The following is a 24,303-nucleotide window of genomic DNA, read 5'->3' on the forward strand; positions in this document are numbered from 1 at the left end:
TAACCGAAAAATGTCACTTACTAATTTATAACTAAATATATTTGACTTAGTTCATAAATAAAATAAAATAATTTGTTTTAAATATAAATCTTATTTTGCCATATTTAATAGTTATTATTAATGATATTATATTTCTTTTATATCCAAATAAGAAGATATCTTTATTAATTTACATATAATCATATTTACATATGTAAAAATATTTAAAATACTTAATAACTATATATATATATATATATGCAAATACAATTTATATCATATATAATATTATAATAATAAATATATATTTTATTTATTTTTATTTAGAAAGATACAAATTAATAACTTAAAGCAACCGTCACCATGTATAATTTTGAGACAATAATCTTCTTATAAATATAGAATTTCTTGAGCAATTCCTCCTATTACATCAATTTCAAGTGTACAAAAAAAATTGCATTTGTTTGAGTGAAAAATTTAAAATACATATTAAACATACTGTAATATTATATAAGTAAAAAAATGTATTTTTAGAAAATAAATATTTTCAATTATTTTTTCTCTTTTATGATAGCATTAATTATGTACTTTTTTATGTTTTAAATATTTTAAACTCCTATTATCTTGCTAATAGTTATATTTTCATTATGTATATTAAAAATAACTAATTTTAATATATATTTAATCTTTGGTTTTTTAATACTCTATTTTTTAATTTATAACATATTATGTATGTATGTGTATTGAATGTATAAACTTTCTTTTTTGGCCAAAATTTGTTTTTCCATATTTTTAAATAAATTAAATGATTTATGTAAATACATAACATTAATGTATTTTTTTTATGTGTCATATTTAACTAACTATGCTTTTTATCATTTGAACAGCCATAAACATGATAGGACTTTTGGTTGCATTTTCTTGGACACATAAATTCGGTTTATTAAATGAAAATAGATTAGATTCGACTGAACTATTTTATTTATAATGTAATTAAACAGAACAAAATTTAAAATAGTTCAGTCTAATTTAATTTAATCTTGCTCAACATATGGACCATACTAAGCTAATTTGGATTTATCTCAAAAACTTATTTGGATGACATGAATCCTTTATCAATGGAATCATTAACTCGATTTCATTCTACAATTTCTAAGCCTATGCATAACCAACAATATTTACAAACAAATTCTAATATTTGGGGTGGTTTTTTTATTGTTTAAGCAACATAAATCTAAAACAATACATATGCTACAAGTTTAGGCACACAATCGATGCCATGAAAGCCAATGGTCCTTCTTTCTTTTACAATTTAACACAAAAAGTACTTTAAAGTTGTAAACATCTGACTTGGTGGAATATAATCCCTTTTATTGCATATCATTGATGTAACACTCTGCCTCCACAACAGATCTATCATTTTATATTGATATTGTCATTAATTTAGCAATCGAACTTCATATGAGGTTTTTTGTTCAAGCTTTCCATGAGGTCATCCATTCTCCCACTAGAATATGTTTGACTGCAAAGCTCTTTCAATCCTAAGCCAACAGTTCTAAAAAAGTTTCAATGTTATGAAAGCGATGATCATTATATTTTTATCATCATCCATTCCACATGTAGGAGATTTGGGATTGGATACCACATAGCCTACTAGTGCTTGACGAAGCCATCCACATTGGTCGTCACAATCCTCCCCCTTGGGGTTCAGCGACCTTTCTGACACGCTTCCAGCTGGGTGTAGGCTCTGATACCATTTGTAACACCCTGCCTTCACTGACAAATGTATCATTCTTTGTCGATATTGTTCCCAATTCAATCATCGCACTTAGACGGTATGGAATTTTTGTTTAGAGTTCCCAGAAGGTCATTCATTCTCCTACTGGAGCACACTAAATTGTAGAATTTTTTCAAACCCTGAAATCAACCGCTCTAAAAAGGCTTTAGTATTATGAAAGTAATTATCATTATATTTGAATCATCCCCTATTCTATGCCCTAACGATATGGGATTGGACACCAGATAGTCTATACCTGCCCACACTAGTCGTCACACTTACCCATGCGACTACTTTTTCCCCCATAATCGGAAGCACAAACATTTTATATTCATACACAAAAAACAAATAGTTAAACTTATTTGAACAACATTTCCCTATTTATGTCTTGATCCCGTGATTAATAAAATATGAATATCCTGATATATTAATTGATCCATGTGTAACATAAACATCCAAAGACCTTTAGTTTCTCGTAATTAGTACTTTGAAAAAAGTAAAGAGAAATGAAAGTTCATGTGTAGAATGAGATTGGCAATCTATTAATTAGATATAATGTAGTTAAGAAGGCATTGGACCAAAAAGAAAGTGGTAATGATGCTAAACTAAGTAGGGTAAGATTCGTTTGGACAATATGGCAATGTCAGTTTTTAGAGGTGCTATTATGCTGAGTATGAAGTGGAGTCCGATAATGAAGGACGCCATGTTAAGATTGAAATTTACGTAATTTAATATATTCCCCACCATAATCAGTACAGAGAGATATAATTTGTTTCTTAAAATATTTTTTCATTAGAGTTTTAAAATTTAGGAAAAATAATAGCCATGTTAGATTTTTGTTTTAAAGGAAAGCACTAGAGATATTTGTTAAAATGATCAATAAAGATCACATTTTAATTAAACCCATCAATGGAAAGAATTGGGGGAGGACCGCACACATCATAAGAATTAAGCTAAAGTGGAGAATTACTTTTCATAGAAGAAATGGAAAAAAGGCAACTAATTTGTTCTATTGGATTGACATGAATTATTAAGTTTAATATTCATAAATGACACGCATAAATAAAAAGTATGTAAAACATGACTCAAGATTTTAAATGAAGAATGTCCAAGTATATTTTGCCATTCTTGACATGGAGTTGTGATAGCAAAAAAATTAAAAGGATTTGAAAAAGACTAAAATCCAAAGGATGGCCATAAATAAACACCATCTCTATTATGGCTTTCCATTAGTTTTGCCTCTATACTGAGATTCTTCACCATAAAATAAGATGGATAAAAATTCAATAGAAAAATTGTAAGTTGAACAAAATTGTGAAACATATAATAAATTTTTCTTCATGTTAGGAATATAAGAACATTAGAGAAACAAACATGATGAGAAGAAGAAGGAAAAGATGTAGAAACCGTATGAGAAATTTTAAATCGTTACCATCTCCAATCATTATTTCTTTGGGTCTCTCATATTTAGCATGGAGGGATAAGTTATGAAGATCATTTGTAACATGGTGGGAAGCACCTAAATTGACCAACCAATTGGAATAAAATGGAGTGGAATGAGAGGCAAAATGAGCCCTTAGGTATCGGGATCAAGAGGTGGTCCTAGAAGAGATGGTAGTAGTGAGATGGATTGATGGATTTCCATGTTTAAATGGACAACTATAAGGTAGTAGCTAGTACTTTCCAACAAGTATAAATAGTATGTCCAAAAATATCACAAGATTGACAAATGATAAGGTGCCAGATCAATTTGCACCCTTGTTGGAAGAATAAGAATGGGAATTGGAATCTTTGGGAGCTTATTATGGAGATTGCCAAGTTTGAAAAGAAGACTTACAACCATATGATGCATAGTTGGTTGTAGTGGGAGAGATATATTCAATGGTGGGTCGACTTTGTTTGAAAAAAGTTTCATAGGTAACAACCTTATCATACAATTCTACAAAGATAATGGAAAAGTCTATAGTTCGAATTGTAGAAAAAATTTTCTTTATAGTTGGTCCCTAAACCATTAAGAACATGGAATGACAAAACCCGCCTCGAGGACTCTCACAGGATCTCTCAAGTGGTTCCTGCCTAGTGAAGTTCTACTAGACAATCCTTAGAGAAAATCCAATAGAACCTCACCCAACCATGAACAAACAATACATGCACATATCAAATAATACATCAATATATACAGATAGATCCACAACAGCATGCAAGTCCACAACTATAGTCCTACTGCCCCGTCATATTATAGACAATTATTACACATACATAATAAGGTTACAACCGTATTTATAATTTAGATCAAAGCATTCTAAGAGTATTTGAAATATTAAGTAATACAACTGATGTGAATAAGTTTAGGAAAACAAAGATGAATAGGAAAAGATAAACCCTGCTGATGTTGTAAGGAATATGAAATAGCAAGTGATGCGTAAAGTAAACTATATGCTAACTGCCTAGACCTAAAAGAACGAATTTAAAAACAAATTAAATATGAGATAAAAATATTTCAATGAGTAGCATAACACAATAAGAAAATAATATTATATTTTTGTAAATTTTTTCCCTAAGACCTCTCATTCCACTCTTTTGAAAGGTTTCCCATTTAAAATTTATTTTCACAAAACTTAACTTATATCCCAAATCAATATCATAAAACCAATGCTTAAATAGTTCAAATCAAAGATCATTAAAATATTACAAACTGCATTAATCATGATTAAATACTGAACATAAATTAATATAAATATAATTTCATAAAATAATTATAAAAAGTGCAGTAAACAATAAATATCAGAAAATAAAAAATGTACTAAAAAATATAAGCAGTATACCATATGATATATCTAGTACTGTCAAATGGTGGACGGTATCCTAGAACACCACCATTCAAAAAAGAAAAAGGAACCATTAAGATAAACCCACATCATAACCCTTGGCATTCTAAAAGGATTGTGACAATACAAACCAATGGAATGAACTCACCTCATGATCCTTAATGTACGGAAGATATCGTGGCAATAATGAACCTGTGGGATGACCTCAACTCATGATCTTTAGTGTACTACAGAAATCATGGCAAATCTATGTGATATAATATAATACTGAACTAAATACTGGTACTATACAGTACATCAATTAAAAACAATACTATAGTATTCATAAAATAATCTTTTCAAGATCATAATTTTCCACTTTTCCAAACAATATTATACCATTGAGCATAATTTAATATTCAAATATAACCATTAATTTAAATATTCCAAAAATTTCCAAATCATCATTTCATACCAATCATACATTTCCACTTTTCCACTTTTCCAAACAATACTATACCATTAAGCATAATTTAATATTCAAATATAACATTAATTTATATATTACAAAAATTTCCAAATTATCATTTCATGCTAAAGTATAAATACCATAGTAAATACATATCACCATAAACTATTTTTAAGCACTGACAAAATAAAATATTTAAACATGCTTAAAAATATATAACTTCAATCCGCTTTATGAAAATCAATTATTTTTCAAAATGACTAAAATATCAATTTAATTTCTAAAATATTTTAATACCAATATTCAAAAATTTATTATAAACTCATGAGAATTTAAAGCCATTAAAAATCAAATTAAAAGTCAAATGAAATGGTAACATATATATGAGAAAACCAACACTCATAATGCATAAAATGAACATTTAGATTAAACCATATATATATGTAAAATATCCAAACCACATATATTGTACTAGCATGCCCAAAAGTATTTAAAAATATAACTACTCACAAATACTACTAATGCTCACTCTTTCTCATTCGCAAGGTCTCCTCCAACCTTAGGACCAGTGTTTGTAAAATTATAGAATATTTTTCAAGCTTCAAAAATTAAACCAAAGATATTGCTGTGTACCAAATGTCTTAAAATAATTTATACAACTATAAAACTACGTAAATTTGATATTGTGTGGTCCAACTATACCACAAACATTTAAGATCTGGTGGGACTTTTCATTTGAAGGTCAATTATATGAAAACGAACCATCCGATGAGTTCTATTAAAATCCAGTTACACTATCCAACTTCAATTTTGTCCAATTCTACCCAAAGACAATCTAATTTTATCCTATAATTAACTAATTGATCTAAAAATGAAAAAATTATCAATAATATCCAAAATTATAAACTTTATATCAACGGAAGACTTAAAAGATAAAGAATACATTGGTGTGCTCATCTTGATCCAAAGGTGTCACCGGTGGCTGGTAAAACTCTTTGAAATATTTGGCCAAACTTCCCATTGACTGATCTCTCAAACAGTGAGGAATCTTGGCAAACAGAGACCAAAAATATATTTAGAGGTCTAAATTAGGGGGTGTATGGTTGACCTAGAATGGTTGGAAAACCTACAAACTCCGACGACAAAATGGGACCATTGCAACCAACTTCATCGGCCCGATCCTAGCATGTCCGGTGGTGGATCGGTCAAAGATTTGGAGGGTTTGGTCACCGGTCGATAGACTACTAGCCTAGCTAGTGCATGTTGTCAACGAAGGCCAGAATATGCTCAAAATCAACCTGACTTGATTCTGTGTGTTAGTAGCTTTGGGTGGGTCCTTAGATCCAACAAGAGTGGATCTTTAGATCCAACGAGAGGTTTATCAGGTTTTGGAGTTAAAATGGAAATTTTGGGATTTGTTCAATGTTAGCATGCTTTCCAACACTTATATAGGGCCGTGATCCTAGTAGATGAAAATCCGATACTGGTTTGGATACTGATATAATACTGATGTTTAAAACTTTCTAGAACCATAACTTTTTAACCGTAATTCAAAATTTCTCGTGCAACCAATCTATGAACTTATATCAACTAGCTTTATATGGTACATCAATCAAACCAAAACCTTGACCATAGAAAAAAATCAATCTAGGCCCATATCGGTCTACTTGATCAATGTTGGTCAAAATTGTACAACATAGGTATTTTGATACAGGTTGTTACATGTAATATTAATTTATCCTTGCCAAGTGGTTCACCGGCCAAAGCAAGAGAATCAACAAGGCTTTGAATTGTTTACATATAATATGAATTTATTGTCCTTGGTGATTTTATTTAGTGTCTGTATCATATTCATGATGCACCTATGGGAAAGATTAGCATACATGGTATCCAAGTTCTACCATGTTTCACGAGAGGATTCATTGGAGAAAATGAAATACACAATCAAACAACCAAGAGTTGCAATAAGTGCACTATGAAGCAAGTTATCTTATCGGATCCAAAAGTTCCTAGTTGGATTATTTGGTGGACTATAAGTAGTACCAATAATAAAACCCATGAAATCATATCCAATCAATTAGGAGTACCATTAGGCATGCCATGTTATATAGTTATCAGTAGAAAGTTTGAGAGTAGCTTGAGTAGAAACATTAATATAGATCAGATAGCAAAAACTGATGGATAATGTGTTGTTAGCATTGGTGGTAATTGGTGAGGTTTGAATGTTCGTAGATATTGTATCAAGCATGATGAAAGAACAATGAAAGATGCAAGACAATCAAGAGAAGAGAGAGAAAAAAAAAATTCAGCTTGTTAGATCTCTTATTGCTCTGACACCATATAGAAACAGAGTATTGAACGAAATAAAGGTTGTATATTGTTGTATATTCATTGATAGACAATTGATAGACAACGATAATTAAATACAATTACAAGGCATCTATACAAGACAATATAACTGCCATAAGAGTTTACCAAATAAAAAATATAGTCAAATATACAAAATGATACAACAAATATATATGGACCAAATATGAGAAAATATTAGTAGGATAGCATATTATGCTTAATATGAACTACAAATAACTCATCTATAAACCTACATAACAATAAGAAGGTTAAAGATCCGACACTCAAGTTAGAATATGTTAAATGCTTTAAAAACTTTTAGGGTTAGCTAGATGATCGTACTTTTTCAAAGAGGTATGTATTTATAACTTTTTTATGTGGTCCACAAGGAAACCAGCTCTTAATCTTAATAGGTCAGACCATAAAGTCAAATATAGAAACTAGGTTTTTAAGAGAAAGTTTAACTAAGATTGGTGATGTTTTATAATTTTCAAGAAGTTAGTTGTCAATTCTACCTGAGTGTTGGTTTCGAACATTTTTTGAAGAAAAAGTTTTCAAAATGTTGGACAAATTTCAAACATTCAGTCACAAGCTTTTAGAGTAGTGTTCTTTAAAATGGGCTCAGTTTACTTGAGATTAAACACTACATGGACTCTAACCTTTCACATGTTTTCCCTCGAATGCTTGATTCACTAGATGCCTAAAGGCATTTCACATTCTCTTCATGGTATGTGCTTCATGATGAATAAATTACCTCTAAATAAGGAAAGAATCATGGATAAAAATGTTGCCATTTCAGCAACATTGTCAGAATTTCCATAAAGTTGACATCAATAAATGGGTGTAAAGAATATCTGTTAGTGTTGCCAACAAAAATATCAAAAATGTTGGTTAATATCAGTGTTATCGAAAAATGTTAATGAAAATGTTGCAATAGAGATGGATTTTTATTAATATTCTAGCGACTTATTTAGTAAATGTCGGAATTATCCGTAAATGTTGACTTTGACAACCAAAAATTTGATTATAAATACATGAAACCTTAGTGGAAAATAAAGTAATATATGTTCCTTATATATGTTGCCATATATCCTTATTATATGCAATATTCTAAAAGAAATTAAAAGCGGGATTAAAATTATAAACACATAAAATTTTAAATACACGACATAAATAACAGGCACTGATTTAAGAAAGCACCATAGAATTTCCATAATAAAACAACTTGAGAAAGATTATCTTTCTTACTAAAGATTATCTTTCTTACTGTTTTGATCAAATGAGTTTAAATACACAATTTAATTGAAAATGTTGGTAAATATTAGTGTTATCGGAAAATGTCGATGCAAATGTCACAATAGTGATATATTTTTATGAAATCCCAATGACTTATTAGTAAATTCCAGTGTTATAGGGAAATGTTGACTTTGACAACCAAAAACTTGATTATAAATACATGAAAGCTTAATGAAAAGGAAAGTAATATATGCTCCTTATATATGTGGCTATATATTTTTATTATATGCAATAATTCTAAAGGAAATTAAAAGAGAGAACACACAAAATTTTGAAAACATGACTCAAACAGCAGGCACTGATTTAAGAAGATACCATAGAATTTCCATAATGAAACAATTTGAGAAGATTATCATTCTATTTATTTTGATAAAATGAGTTTAAATACACAAATTAGTTGTAATAACAAAAATTCTTATATTACGATTGTGTATCAAATTAATCATATAAAATTATGTAACCCTCACAATGATTATGGTATTGATGTCTTTTGTTATCTCATGCTTCCAAGTGAAAACTATACTCCTGTTTACGTAAATTCACACGACTCTCTACTTGTATAGATGGTCGTAATTGATAGAGAGAGATATTTTTGACACATCACAATTACATGAAATGTTTCTCCAACATGATGAGTTGAAATGCCTATTATTATATGCACTAAATATTTGAATATGGTCATCAATTTGAACATTAAGGAGTTCTTTTTGGTATATATTCAAAAACTTCATATGTCTCAATATCAATTATGAAAAATTAGTATATTTTAATACTAATAAGCACTGTGTTTACTTTACACACAATAATTTTTAATATTTATGAAATATTTTATTACCGTTTTTATTCTAATTATTGTATTATTTATATCATTTTACTATATTAAATAATTTATATGTAAAAATTTATATTTTAAATTATATATTCATAATTTACATAATTTTTTTTTACATTTTCATCAATATTTATAAAAAATTATATCCTTAATATTTTCATTGATATCGATATTTTCATCGTTGAAGGGAATAAACCCTTACATTAATTCCAACTCCACAAATATTATATCAATTGACATAAAGTCAGTTTTTATAATCTTTTTTCCATTTGTAATGCCCTGTCCAAGTGATAATATAATATTATATTTACTTTTTTATGTACTTGATATTTATAAATACAAACACGTGTGTGTGTGTGTGTATGTGTGTGTGTGTGTATATATATATATATATAGGTTTTTAAATATGAATATTTGGGCACATTGGAGTTATTTCTATTTTCTTTTATTGTTGATATTTAATATTGCTTTAGAACTTGTGTTTAACTAATAAATTAATCTTGTTATGTTTTAAAATTTTGACAACTTTAATTGTTAAACTCCATTTCAATTTGTGTATTATTTAAAATTTTGATTAAATTAAAATATCTTAAAATTAGTAACATAAGTACTAAAATTATTTTTTTACTAGATTATTATGATTCCTATTTTAGGAGGGAAGAGATATATTTTCAATCTATTATTATATGGATGTGAAAGGTTTATAATTAGACTTACTTCACTTTGACAAGTAGACTGAGAATTGGAATCTATTGAATTGGAGTTTAAAAGTAGTTGAAATGTGCATCAACCATGGTGTAAAAATTATAAGGTCTAGAATGTAGAAGGAATATTCTCATATGTTGGTCGGTCAGCATATCTTACAATCAAATGTAGGGGTCGGCAGCACCACCCGCACCTACCAGCTGTCAGTCCATGCATTCATAGCTAACCGGTGGGGTTGGAATTTCAGATCCAAAAATTAAAACCAACCATCTTCTTTAACGTCAAAATTAAGGTTTTTATATAAAAGAAAAAAAAAAACACTAATATAGCTAGTTTTCATTAAATATATTACTTTTTACATTTTATCTTTTAAAATTCAACTCATATTGCTCTATGAATTGTTACTTAACTATAAGTTTAGTTCATAATTTTCTTTAATATAGTTGGCAAAATAAGTCATACAAACTGTTGAAAACAAAATAAAATAATTCATAAATAATATTTTATAGTCAATTTCTTATCAAAATTATAATAATAGTTTCCTTTACTATTAATTATTAGATTGCTTTAAAAATTAAAATTTAAAAATATTTTGATAAATTATATAAATCTTAAAATGACAAAATGAACCATATATCATATATTATTTAAACTACAATTATATATTTAAATTTCAGTTTTTAAAATAATTAAAGAATGATAAATGAGAAAAAAATTCACAAAAGTTATATGAGTTGTATATAATTAATTTTTTTTATCTATCCAAATTCCTGATTCGATTAAAAAATTTATTAAAAGAAAATAAAAATAAAATAAAATAAGGCCATTAAATTCATTGATTCATTAAGTATGGCCTTTTACGAATTTGGAACCAAGTTGTTCCCTAAAATTCAACCAACATATGGGAAAGAACCAACCTCTTTGAAATTTACCACAAAAAAAAAAAAGGGTCAAATCTTTTTTAATTTGACCGAATGTAAATTAACGACTGGTTATATATGTTTATGATTTTTTTATTTTTGGAAACAACTACCAGTCATATATGTTGGGTGGTACATTAATTTCAGATACACAAAAATATAATTGTATACTTATATAATCAAAAGAGTAATAATGCGGTATCAAGAAGTCATTTCCAAAAAAAATACATACATATAAATATATATATATAATTAAGCTTATATATGATGATTTTAATATATTTTTTTATTAACTTTTAAATCACATTAAATGTTATGATTTAAATATTAAAAAGTGATCATTTATTAAATTTCAACCATTGATATGCTCCAAGTGCTAAAAAAAAAAATCACAACCTTAATTATGATATTAAGGACTTGATTTAAGTATAATCTTAAGCATAATCGTGTGTATATATATATATATATATATTTATATATCAAGAAGTCTATTAAAATATTTACCGAAGTAATAATAGGTTTTATTTTTAATGGATGAAAATTAATATAATCTAAACATGAATAAGTATAAAGAAATCATATAGTGAAAATCAGATCGATCAATTGAATAAAGTATATAATATGTATTATCATCCAATACCAATCTTTAGTAGTGTTATTAACATTTAATTAGTGTTGAAAATAACTTTTAGAATCCATTGCATCTTACAAACTATTCTTTATATGAAAGATCTATACGTTAAAAGAAAAACACTTTAAAGCCTCACTATTTTTGTTTTTCACGTAGATATTGAATATTTGTAGAATAATTTGTAAGACTCTATATTTTTGAAAACTAAAAAGCAGTATATTTATAAATTGCAAATCCTAAATCATAAAGATTAATTAACATCTTAGACCCGACAAGTAGATCCCTTCTTATATCTAAATAATTATTTAGGTTATGTTTGATATTTTTTTATCAATTCTTATTTTTCTTTACATTTTTATTAAAATGTTTTTCATAAAATAAATATTGAATGTTTGATTATACACAATAAAATAATATAAAAAAACACTTTTAAAGTTATTTATGGTACTTTTTACCGTTTAATTAATGTACTTTGTATAATTTTATTTTCATTCCAAAGCACTTCCATGTAAAAGCACTAACCCTGTTATTTTTCTTGGAACCAGCTTGAGTTTTTTTTTAATAAAACTAGCACTTTCTATTTTTTTTTTTTTTCCCCTCTTTTACCAAATGCATAGACAGATGTATTATTATTATTATTATTATTATCTTAACAACAATTATTAGAGCTCCAAAAGTACTGCAAATACGCTTACTTTAGATGCTTCTAAAAAAATCAAGGTTGATGCTTCCTCAAATGATGTTTCTCTAAATAAGTGCCTTAGGATAGAAAACAAAAAAACAAACATTTAATCTGTTAATTAAAATATAAAAATATCAAAAATAAATTTTAAAAGTGCTTTCTTTTTAGTTCAACCATATGAAACATTTATTAATAAAAATGCTAGAAAATTAATTGGCAAGAAAAATAAATACTTATAAAAATATACTTCCAAACATGCCCTCCATGATTTATCTAATAGCACTTATAAACTACATAAAAGCAAACAATGCCAATATCAAAAGGCCATAAATAGGCTACCTTGAATTAGGTTTCAAATTAGATGTAATTTTTGGACACCAAAAATTGGACTTATGTGTGGCAGTGTAGTTTATACTTGCTCTTTAATATTATTAGATGGTGTTTTTGGGTGAAAAAGAGAAAGTCCCCCATGTATAGAGGAAAAATCCCACAATTGTGATTTTGTAAGTTTGAAGGGCAGACTAGACACTTAAACACATGGAGAGTGAGAGAGAGAGAGAGGAGTAAAATTCAGCTATGCAATCCTAAATTCAAAAGCAAATACCAAACGGCAAAAATGCTTAAAGTAACCGACCCCCACTGCACCGCTCTTTCTCTGTCAACAATTCATACGTGGGCTTCCATCAGTTTGGCACATTCCACGCCTCCACGTTTGCTTTATTCTATTTCCCCTAACAAACATTTCAAAGTTTATATGTCACTTTTTTAATGTATTATTTATATGAAATACGAAAACGTTATTATTATTACTGTTATTATTATTATTATTATTTATCGTCTGGTTGGGTGGTTTGTTCTTGTGGTCCCTTATGGATGTCCTTGATCATTTTGCCTCCATCCAGTCAACGTTTATTATTATTTTGTTTGGCCGACGTTTATTATTATTATTATTATCTTCGCATTTTGCCTTTGAATCTACTTAAAATTCCCAAATTACCTCATGAACAATTTATCTATTAAAATTGTATGATTAGACTAAATTGATAAAATATATACATATTCTATTTAATTATTTTAAGAGATGCAAAATAAGTAATATTTTAAAATTACTACATGTGCTACATGTGGTTTTTTTTTTTTTTTTTTCCCTGCTGAATAAGCTACATGTGATTTTTTTTTTTTTCAAATTTATCTATAAAAATTGTATGATTAGATGATAAGAGACAAAATGCAAAATATGTAATAGTTTAGGAGTAAAATGAAATTTACCTCAAAAAAGATGTTACTTCTCCTCTCAAAAGAAAAGAAAAAATAAAAAAATAAATGTTACTTCTCCTAACTCTATATAGAATGCTGTAAATCCAAAAATGCAAGACATAAAAAGCACAATAATCAGACTTATATTAATTAAATTCTCTCTATATACTGTTTTCCTATCATGTCCTTCAAAAAGAAAATTGTATCATATAGTTATAAAATTGTTTTTCATATTGTGTTTATATTATCCAGTGGCATCCACGCTCTCAGATCATCTCTGCAAACAAGTAGTTGGCTACTTTCTTGGAAGCTTCGCGCTTCCTCTTTTCTCTTTAACCATTTCTGTATCTGATATTGATTATCCTCAAGAAGACAAATGATTGTAACCCTACTTCACATTTCCCAATCTCTGGTTTTTTTTATTTTTTATTTTTTTTGCCTTGACAAAAGGCCCTGTTATTTTTATACATAAAAACAATTCTAATTACATATTCTAGCATTTCTGTAAATTAGATTTTGTTATGGAAAGTTCAAATAATTGTTATATGAGTAAACAATAACTGGAAAAAAAGAAAAAAGAAAAAAATGAAACTTGTTATAGCTAAGTCCATGGAGACTTCGATAAATACTCGATAAAACATAATTATAAACATGGGTCTGTAATTAATACGCTCAAGGAAATATCATCTTTATTTACAATTCATTTATTTTTATATTGGTATTTATGTACATTAATAATCATAATTTACAAAATCCGAACCATGTATATATATATATGCCTTAAATTTGTTAATATTGAATCCCACTCAACGAGTTCCATCCAAAAACAAAAAATCCTGCTTTTTCTCCTTGTAAAAGGAATGGATAGGTGAATAAAATGAGTCATATGATTGGATTAATATTCACGGATTATTTCTGCAATGCAATCCTTAATTTTTATTGATTGGACATAATGATCTTGCATGACAATAAACCCATATTCACCCACTAGTTGGCAATGAAGTTTCCTAGCTACGTATTTTCGTGGAATCCAATTATTTAACCAGTATTTGAATATATTGCATGAAAAAAAAAAAAAAAAAAAAGGTACTTGCATAAAACATGAGACCATTAGTCAGCTATTCATCTATTGCATAAATTAAAGTGACTCCGTATTGGAGACGACAAAGGCATTTCCAAGAGTCTTTTTATTTAAAAATAAAAAATAAAAATAAAACGACCATTCCAAAAAGGCCAGAGATATTAATTTGTTTCTGCTTCAAAACACAAGGATTTTTGGTTCCTCAATAATTGGACTTACAGATTTTGTTTGTTCTTCAGATAATATATAAATATATGCTCATATATAGAGTTTTTGGTTTTTTTTTTCTTTTTATTAGTTTTTTATTTTTTATTTTATTCTTTTTGGTGTTAGAGAAGTAAAATATACCAAAACAATAGTGCTTTTAGTTAATGTTCATCAAATAACATGATGGGAATAATACATTATTATTTTATTATTTAATAAATATATACAATTTAAATATAATAGAATAAAATATCATATTATTAAACTCTTTAATGGATAGATTCACATGGATGATGATATCCCAGAATTTGCATAGGGGTTAGAATTTGATTTTGTAAGCTAAACTAGAGGCCGGAATACATACACATATATAGATAAAGGGACAATAAGCAAGTACCCCCAATAAAAATCCCAAACGCAATACGAAACCCAAAAAAATGAGTCACCAACAATAGTGGCATTTGCGTAGACACTTGCCCAAATCCCAGTTTTCTTCCCAAAAGCCCCCATACTCTTTTTGACAACTCAGCTATGGGTTCCCATCAGTTTGGCAATTCTCATTCTACACCTCCTTTTTCTCCAACTCACTAGTTAATTCTCTGACAACAAATTTCGATTTTCAAATATTAATTTTCTTTTATATATATATATATATATAATACAATTTTATAATGGGATATTCGCATATTTTTTTAACATCTATTTTATGGTACAGATATTTTTTATGGTATTCAAGCAAAAAAAAAAAAAAAAAAGAATATATCGTTATCGTATTTATATAATAATATTAACGAATATATCATTTTTATTTACGTTTGTATAATTAAAAAAAATATAAACATATGTCCTATAAAAGTACCTTATATATATATATATATATATATATTAATTTTAATTTATCCCAGTACATAAAGTTACAGTAGCATTCACGCTCTCATCTACGTAAATAAGTGGAAATTCCAGGGTACTTTGAAACTCATCAGTTTCTTCGAAGTTTCGTGCGCCATCTAAATCGTACGCGACTGACAATTCCCTGTTACCCTAATCATGGTTTCAAAAACGTTGCTATTTATTTACATGATAACTAATTATCAGTTGCTATAAAGTGATTTTAAATATTTCTTACCTAACAAAAAAAAAAAGTGATATTTTAAATATTTTACACATTCTTAATCTATGTTATATATTTAGAAAAAAAAAATATTTTTATCGTCATATGAGTGGAGTTTTTGAACAATAAAAGAAAATATTAAATGGGATTTATATGCTATTTCACTAAAATTCAATTTGTAGAATAATAAATTATTATATAAATTAAATACAATTAGTCATGTTAACAATAGTTACATAAATAATGATCATAGAAAAATTTTATATTTTTATATTTTATATTTTTAAATATCTAAACTCATAAAAAAGAAAAAAAAAAAAAAAAGGTCATAAAACCGTCCTATTATGAAAATTCATATATATATATATATATATATATGCACATAATGTAGCGTCGACTTCATTGCAGTTAAACATTTAGCAATTTCGAATTAGAATTAAGAGCTTATTTTTCTTTAAATGGATGCTATGATTTCTCGATCATCGAGATACGGCCGGCAACAAGGGTCCTTATACAGGGACAAACCGACCTTGGACAGGTCCCTACATACCTTCCCGCCGGACAGACACTCCGACATCTTTCGTCGTCCGGGTGGTCTCATTTCCGTTCCGGGAAAGCTGAAACCGGCATCAGCACCGGAGAACAGAGCGCCTCGCCGGCTAACCAAGCTTCTGTTGAACGTGACGATAGAGAGGAGCTTGGGGCCGGTTCAGGTTGTTATGCCGCCTGAGAATACAGTCGGCGATTTGGTTAAGTCGGCGATGGAGATTTACGTGAGAGAGAAGAGAAGGCCCTTGCTCGTTGATAACAATCCGCACCGTTTTGAGCTTCACTACTCGCAGTTCAGCTTGGAGAGTATGTCTTTTTGTTTTTTTCCTTTTTTTTTTTTTTTTTTAAACCATAAATTCGCTCTGCTTTAAATTTCCAACCTTATTATTATTTTATTACATATGATTTTAATTGGAAATTCCATGGAAGCCATTAGTTGTTTTGAATTTTTTATTAGTAGTATGATAATTTGGTGGTGTTTAATTATTTAAGCCTGCTGATGTGGCATACTGTGAATGGCTGGTAACTAGTATCTAGAATCAGAGAATGGTGGTCTTTAAATTTTAAATATTAATAAATATCTATTTTAATATTTGGCTTTCGGTATAACTTTTAAAAATATATTCTATTTTATTTTGATTGTATTGGATTTTAAACGGATTTAATAATCTAAGATCAAAAAGCATTTTGATTAAGAGAAAACTTATGTATTTTAGTTATTATTTATTTGTTTATTTTGTATATGTATTTGTTAATGATTTGGGTAATATGTAAATTGGATCAGGTTTGAAGGTAGAGGAGAAGTTGATAAATTTGGGGTCCAGGAATTTTTTCTTGTGCTCAAAGCCCATAACCTCTGTTAGTTCTTCTTGCTCTGAGGAAGCAAGCAAGGCAAACCATTCTCTATTTCCTTTGACCAAGTTAATGGATTTCTTGCTTTAATTAGCAAAGAGTAAATGCTATCTTTTTTTTTTTTTTTTTTTTACCATTAATCGTCTTGATCAGCCACATTTTTCATTAATGACAGAATTTTTGTAAATACTTAATCATCTTAATAGTCTTGATCAGCCACAAATCCAACAAAACGTTAATATGCAGAAAAAAGAAATTGCATAAAGTTTGAATGGTTCCATAATTTTTGACACAAAATGGGTGAGATTTGTCCACCATGGACACCCAAGCTTCTTCGTGGAATGATTCCAAATTCGAATTATCTTAGCTCTAATAAACTAATATTAAAAAAAAAAAAAAAAAAAGAGGGGGTGAGATTTGGCATGTTTGATTTGAGAGTGACCTAAAATGAAATTTTAATTAAATTTGAATTTTATGTAAAGTAGATCATTAAGTATTAGTGATATTTAAGTTTTCAGGTGGCAGGGATTTTAAACTTTAATACGCCAGCTAGAGGCTTATAGCATTATTCTCAGCATTGGTATATTTGATAAAATAAATAAATAAAAGACAGCATTGGTAATTTGGTATAATTGTATTGCCACCAATCAATAATACGCCAAATTGTGTTTGTTTCTCTTTTGTCATTGTATCTGCATTGTTTATTTAAATATATATATATATATATATATATATATATATATATATATATATGTATATTGTAGCTTCTTTGTAGCCAACCTTGATCTTGACGTTACTATCCTTATATTAATTTTTTATTTTTATTTTATAGAAGAAAAATTTTCCAGGTGAAGTGCACTCAGAGGTCAATTAAAGATCCTGTGGCTTTTTTCTTTTTTTTTTCCCAACAAACTAAATAAAATTAAAGTTCATGACCTATGTGTAAAATACATGACAAAGATGATAAAATTGCTTAGCAACATCCTAAAGATTTTAGTCTTATTTTACTGGACTCATTAGTCCATTTCTTCTTCTTCTTCGTCGTTTTTTTTTTTTTTTTTTGGGGGTATATGCAACGATCTTTTCTTTTACAATGTTTTTCTAAATTACAAACCGTTGATCAAACAGAAACCTAGAATTCCAAGCTTTATAACCTTCTAACAAAGAATCTCTTTTTCACTCGCATTTTTTTTTTTAACTTTTTAATTGATAACATTAGAGAATTTGACCATATTAAATGTAAATATATATATATATATATATATAAACAACAAATTTATTATTGGTTATTAAACGAATAAAATAAATATAAACAATTAGCATCTTATCAAATCGACTTAAATAATATATTATCATATTTTTTTGATAAGGAGTTCATTTTAGATATAAATATGAGATAGAATTTTATTTTTGTGAAAATATAAATATGGTATAATGATGAAAAAAAAATTGAAAAGTAAAAAAGAAAAAAAAAAAAAAGGGGGTAAAAGAATCGGAAAAGCGATAGGGCTAAAAAAGAAAAGGGAAAGCAAGAATCACTGATTGGATCCACGGTGGTAAAATATTGAGTCGTTTGTGTCCGATTCTTTTCTTTCAAGGAGAGGTTTTTATGTTGATTTTTAATTTTTGATGGGTTTTCGTCGGAGGAGAGGGAGAGAAAAAGCGCAAAAGACTAAACCCCGTAGCGCATTCCGCACCATGCGCATCTATTAGCAAAGTTTCGTGGTGTGGCTGCTAGCTTGCGCGAAATATCTACCCCACCCCTTATACACACACATACAGAAAATAAGCCATTGAAGCTTCAGAAACTCGGAAAAGCCTGCCAAAAATCAAAAAAAGAAGAAGAAGGCGCATCAGGGTATAAGAAGGAGGAGGACCATGGCGGATCTCTACGTTTGGTTGCTCTCCTTCTTCTTCCTTATTGCCCTTCTCGTCCTTGTTGTTTACCAGGTCCATACTCCCAGATCCCCTTTTTACTTCTTTCTATATCTGATTTCGAATTTCAGTTTCAATTTTTCATTTCACTTTGTGATTGTGTTAGCTTAAGTATTGGGAGGATTTGCTACCCATTGTTTGGGAAATTGGTGGGCTCTGTTTAGTTTTTAATTTTTTTTTTTTGGCAGCTGGGTTTTCTTCATCGGTTTAATTTATTGGGTTTCTTTTTATTCCATTAAAAACAAAATTTTAAAAAATGAGAAATTTTGAGCTGCTGATCAGAAGGGTATCTTTATAGGGTCATTAAGTCTGTGTCTGTGTGCGTTAGGGTGTTGAAATAAAAGGGTGCTTTGACATTTAATTTTCTCTTAGATGCACAAGTAGAAGAACCTTGGGTATTTTATTTTTACGTCCATGAACAATGCTTTACGAGGACATAAAGTTTTCAAAGTACAAGGATCGCCCTTATGTTTATGATCGTTTTCCCTTTTTGATTTTTAATGAGTTCAGTTTTATTTTGATGTTGTTTTAGTTTCTTTTTCATAAATTTTATGTCAATTTTTAATGTGGAACATAGCTTTCGTGTTTTAACTATATATAAATATATGTTATTAAATTCAACAGTGCGCTAATTCAGCATAATGAGCTGATTGAATTTCTTTTCTTTATAATCCTTAAGTTTCGACTTTCTTTTTTGACTACCTACATTGGTTGCCTATGTAATAACCTATATATGGTTGAAGAATATTTACTTAATCTCTATGCCTATATTATACTCATGTCTTTCATTTCAACTTTCTTTTGAGAAAAAATATGTATTTGTTCGAACCCTTTTCTTTCCTTTAATACTTTTTAGTCTGTTTATTCTAAGTCATGGTACAAGTAAGTGAAAGGAAAATATTCAAGTTGTATTAGAATTACAGAGCTCAATAACCCATGGTGTTAAGTGACAATATAGCTTTACCAAGCTCTTAGCCCCCAAGCATGTTACTGTGGACAGGGTAATGATACTGGTGTTTATACTGATAGTAACTGCTTCAAGTCAATTAGCTGCTATTGAGCTTATGTTGGGACATAGATGCTACTTTCAGATTTAAGTTTAGTTAGCTTTTTTTTTTTTGGTTGGCAATTGCTCAGGATACAGTACAACCACTGGCTTGAGATTATGTTATTGTTTCTTCATTTCATTTAAGGTATATGATAACTGGAAAATTTGACGCAATATTTTTTGCAGCTAATGTGCCTGGCAGATCTAGAATTTGATTATATCAACCCTTATGACTCTTCAAGAAGGATAAACCAAGTGATTTTGCCAGAATTTATTACACAAGGAGTCCTATGCGCCTTCTTTCTTCTAACAGGGCATTGGGTTATGACACTGCTATGTGGTCCATACCTATACTACAATGTGAAACTGTAAGTTTTTTCGCATTCCATATCTACCGACAGAACCAAATAGCTAGGTTAATGTCAATAAAAGGGAAGAAAAGTGGTAGAAGAGAACTCAGGAAGTATAATGTTAGCTTATGTGGCTTGAACTATCTAAGTCCTAGCATATACATATAGAGAGAGGGAATCAAAAGGGCAAACAATAAATGAGATGAGGAAAAGAAATGATACTTCCAGATTAGAAAAAAGTGATTGAGAAAGGCTCACATTCTGATTTCATCATGCTGAATGCACAACCCTAGTGTTTACAGCTACGCTAGATATTTAGTTTGGTTATTATTTCCAATTTACTAAGTCTGTGCATGTAAAAACACAAAGAGATAAACTTGAACTTATGGGCTCTTAACATTTTCTTATGGCATTGGTATTATATCTTCTTCATTGCTTTGATTGGCCAATAAGGTAGTTACTTCTGTCCAATTTTTGATCTGCGTGAAGTTCTAAACTGATTTTTATCGTGAAGTGTACTATCTTATAGCATCTGTGATGCGTCATATGTCACAATTATATTTTACTTTTTGTCTGATGGATCTGGGATCAATTTAGGTTCTGTGCGTGGGAGACTTGCATGCAAGTGGCATTAAAATAGTGTGCATCACAACTATGTCTAGACTAGTTGCTGATTTGTGCAGTTTCTTTAGATTCTGGTTTTTCCAACCGCTTAGTCTTTTGAGCTTGCTAAACATTTCCTACTTTCTTTTTTCTTACCTTGAATAGGTACATGCGGCAGCAGCACTTAGTAGATGTTACGGAGATATTCAACATGCTAAATAGAGAAAAGAAGCAGCGGCTTTTTAAACTCTTTTATCTCATCTTCCTCCTCTTCCTTTCCATCTTTTGGTAGTCTTACTGGAAACAAAAAATTGCTTCTTGCTGTTTGAAAAAAATGTATTGTTCATTATGACCTAATGATACTGTCCGTCTCTGAACCTTTTTTGTAGGATGATCTTAACTGCACTGGAAGAGAACGAATAAGGGGGATAAATGATTTATTTATGGGGATGTTGACAAGTAGAATTTCAGTCACACAGACCGTTGGCTTGATCGATAGTTTGGAACTAATTTGCTGCCTCTGTCCAACATATGTGCTTCTGCTCAAGTTTGTAGGAGTTTCAGGGTTGTGTAATTGTGAAATTGTAACTTAATTTGTTCAGGTAAAGGAGGTATGGCATTTTTTTTCGACATGCTGTTGTAGCCGTAGTTGGGGGGCGTTTCTGGATTGTGTTTTTGTTAGCTTGGCTAGTTTCCGCAGATGTTATAATCTTGGAACATTTTGCTATCAGTAAAAATTTACTGGGATTATATATATTTTTTTTATCTTACGGGCATTTGTATGGAAACATGGTTTTCTATATAATGGAAAGGAAATAGATTAAGAGGGTTTTTTTTTTTTTTTTTTTTTTTTTTTTTTTTACAATTTCAATATGATTTTATAAAATTTCGTTCTTTATACATTATTATTTAAATATATAAAATTATTTAATACAATATTTTTAATCTTAAAAATATCTTTAATTTATGCCATCTTAAAATTATATCTTTTAGAAGTTTCTATTATCTTATAATTCTAAACTGATTATATACAATTTCATAAAAATTAATTTTATTAAATTATTTTTGTTTTCTTCTTTTTCGTTTGGAGGTAGGATTGGTTTTCATCCTTTTATGTTTTATTTTTTAATCATTTAAAACTAATCCTCATGGTGTCATGGTCATTGAAGGATAGGACAATTGACATGACCACCATATTTTTCATATACTTTTCAAGATAAAAAAGTTTTATTATTTTACTCTATCTAATTATTTGTCTCTTTCATTCTCAGTTGCTTTCACTTTTATTTTTCTGTTTAAAAATTAAATTTTCTTAGTTTTGAACTAAAGGAAGAGCGAGATTATGAAATATTAAGAAGCTTTTGATTATTTTGTGAAAGTGTGAATTGAGTTTAATTAGAAAATATCAACCTTGAATCACTGATCATCATCATCATCGTCACAGCCATATCTTTGGCAAAGTGTAATATGCCTATTTTTCATTTTCTTTCTCGAAGAAAAACATTGTAAAAAAAGGGTAATGTAGAAAATTTAAAATTCAAGGACAGTTTAGTTCTTTTGGGTAAAAGAAAATTGATAGTTGGAATTATGATTTCGAACAGAATGTGTTTGGATGGAGAAAACTAATAGCATCTTAATTTTGGAAACCACAAGTAATTTTACAAATTTTTCCACTTAAACAGTTTGTATTATGATCATAGATATGTTGAGCACTGGTTAGTCATACATATAAGCTATGCACGCACATCAACCTATTCGTTTGTTATGCAAATCATTTTAACAATAATTTTTTTTAGGAAAATCAAATTTCTTTGCTTCTACATCTCATATATACATATTTAGAAGAAAAATTACTTTTGCTATAGGTTGACTACCGATCAAATAGACATATATATAACACATCATTATATATGGTTTTTTGTGTAATGCACGAAGAGTTTCCTGTCAATTTCTAAAAGTTATTTAAGAAAAACTATGTTATTCCAATTTTTATTATTTTATTAATTTTTATAATTGTCAGATTTATATTTAATCGCATTGGACATATGCTGCAAATTACTTTAATATATAGCAAAATATAATATTGGACTAATTCAATTCTATTTGCATATATATATATATATATATATATGTATATGTATATGTATATATTTTACAATTCTTTTAGTTTAACATGCCAATTTATATATAATTTATCAAAATTTTTGAACTTTTTTTTTCAATTAATTTTATTTAGATATGGCAAAAACTCTAGAGGGAATTTGCATGATTCTACTTCAACTATACGTATCCCACAGCATCAAATAGGAGAGATCATGCTCCAAAGACTGAAGCAGAAATTAATGATACTTGATGTTTTTCTGATGCCAAATGCAAATATTGAAAATGAAGTTCCTAACAATTTTGATGCAGAGAATGTGATAGTCGTGAATATCAATGCTAAATTAATGACAGAAAATATAAAGAAGGAAAATGCAAATCTTGAATAGTCAAATTTAAATGGACCATTCCCAGGTGGTCCAGAAGATCCATCAATTGTTAAGAGCTTTAAAAATCATATAGCTACAACAATATGAGAAAAGAACATAAGGTTTTTTGCACTTTAATTTGATTTTTTTTCTTTATTAAAATTTGTATTGGAAAAACTTACATATTTATATGCTTTTATGTAGGAAAGTCCTCTCCTTAAATGTTTGAATCATGCATTTTAAGGTTGCTGAATGGATTGAAGATGAGATGGCTCCAAATCTAAATGGAGAAACATAGTTAGTTGCTTAGGTTTATTAACATTAGTAAAATCATCATATCATTTTATTAACTGAGTTGCTATATCTGCTTTCGTTGAGAGATGACATCCTAAAAC

General features: G+C 28.5%; 2 protein-coding genes across 2 annotated transcripts; both read left to right on the forward strand.

Annotated features, from left to right (window-relative positions):
- Window positions 1-16,449: 16,449 nt before the first annotated feature.
- On the forward strand, window positions 16,450-17,633 carry LOC112490067 (uncharacterized protein At4g22758). The gene is made up of 2 exons (XM_048464115.2): window positions 16,450-16,958; window positions 17,437-17,633. Exons 1-2 carry the CDS (start codon window positions 16,562-16,564, stop codon window positions 17,592-17,594), a joined length of 555 nt encoding a protein of 184 aa, XP_048320072.2. The 5' UTR covers window positions 16,450-16,561; the 3' UTR covers window positions 17,595-17,633.
- Window positions 17,634-19,143: 1,510 nt separating this feature from the next.
- On the forward strand, window positions 19,144-22,196 carry LOC107406405 (protein cornichon homolog 4). The gene is made up of 4 exons (XM_016013521.4): window positions 19,144-19,454; window positions 20,674-20,855; window positions 21,606-21,728; window positions 21,830-22,196. The coding sequence occupies exons 1-4, from the start codon at window positions 19,383-19,385 to the stop codon at window positions 21,861-21,863; spliced, it is 411 nt and encodes a 136-aa protein (XP_015869007.1). The 5' UTR covers window positions 19,144-19,382; the 3' UTR covers window positions 21,864-22,196.
- The last annotated feature ends 2,107 nt before the right edge of the window (window positions 22,197-24,303 follow it).

The sequence above is a fragment of the Ziziphus jujuba genome, chromosome 6 (genome assembly GCF_031755915.1).
Source record: "Ziziphus jujuba cultivar Dongzao chromosome 6, ASM3175591v1".
Classification (NCBI taxonomy): domain Eukaryota; kingdom Viridiplantae; phylum Streptophyta; class Magnoliopsida; order Rosales; family Rhamnaceae; genus Ziziphus; species Ziziphus jujuba.

Coding starts and splice junctions, on each gene's coding strand:
- LOC112490067 (XM_048464115.2), top strand. CDS start 16,562: ATGGATGCTATGATTTCTCGATCATCGAGATACGGCCGGCAACAAGGG. Junction 16,959..17,436: donor CTCGCAGTTCAGCTTGGAGA/GTATGTCTTTTT, acceptor AAATTGGATCAG/GTTTGAAGGTAGAGGAGAAG.
- LOC107406405 (XM_016013521.4), top strand. CDS start 19,383: ATGGCGGATCTCTACGTTTGGTTGCTCTCCTTCTTCTTCCTTATTGCC. Junction 19,455..20,673: donor TCGTCCTTGTTGTTTACCAG/GTCCATACTCCC, acceptor TATTTTTTGCAG/CTAATGTGCCTGGCAGATCT. Junction 21,729..21,829: donor CTCTTCCTTTCCATCTTTTG/GTAGTCTTACTG, acceptor CCTTTTTTGTAG/GATGATCTTAACTGCACTGG.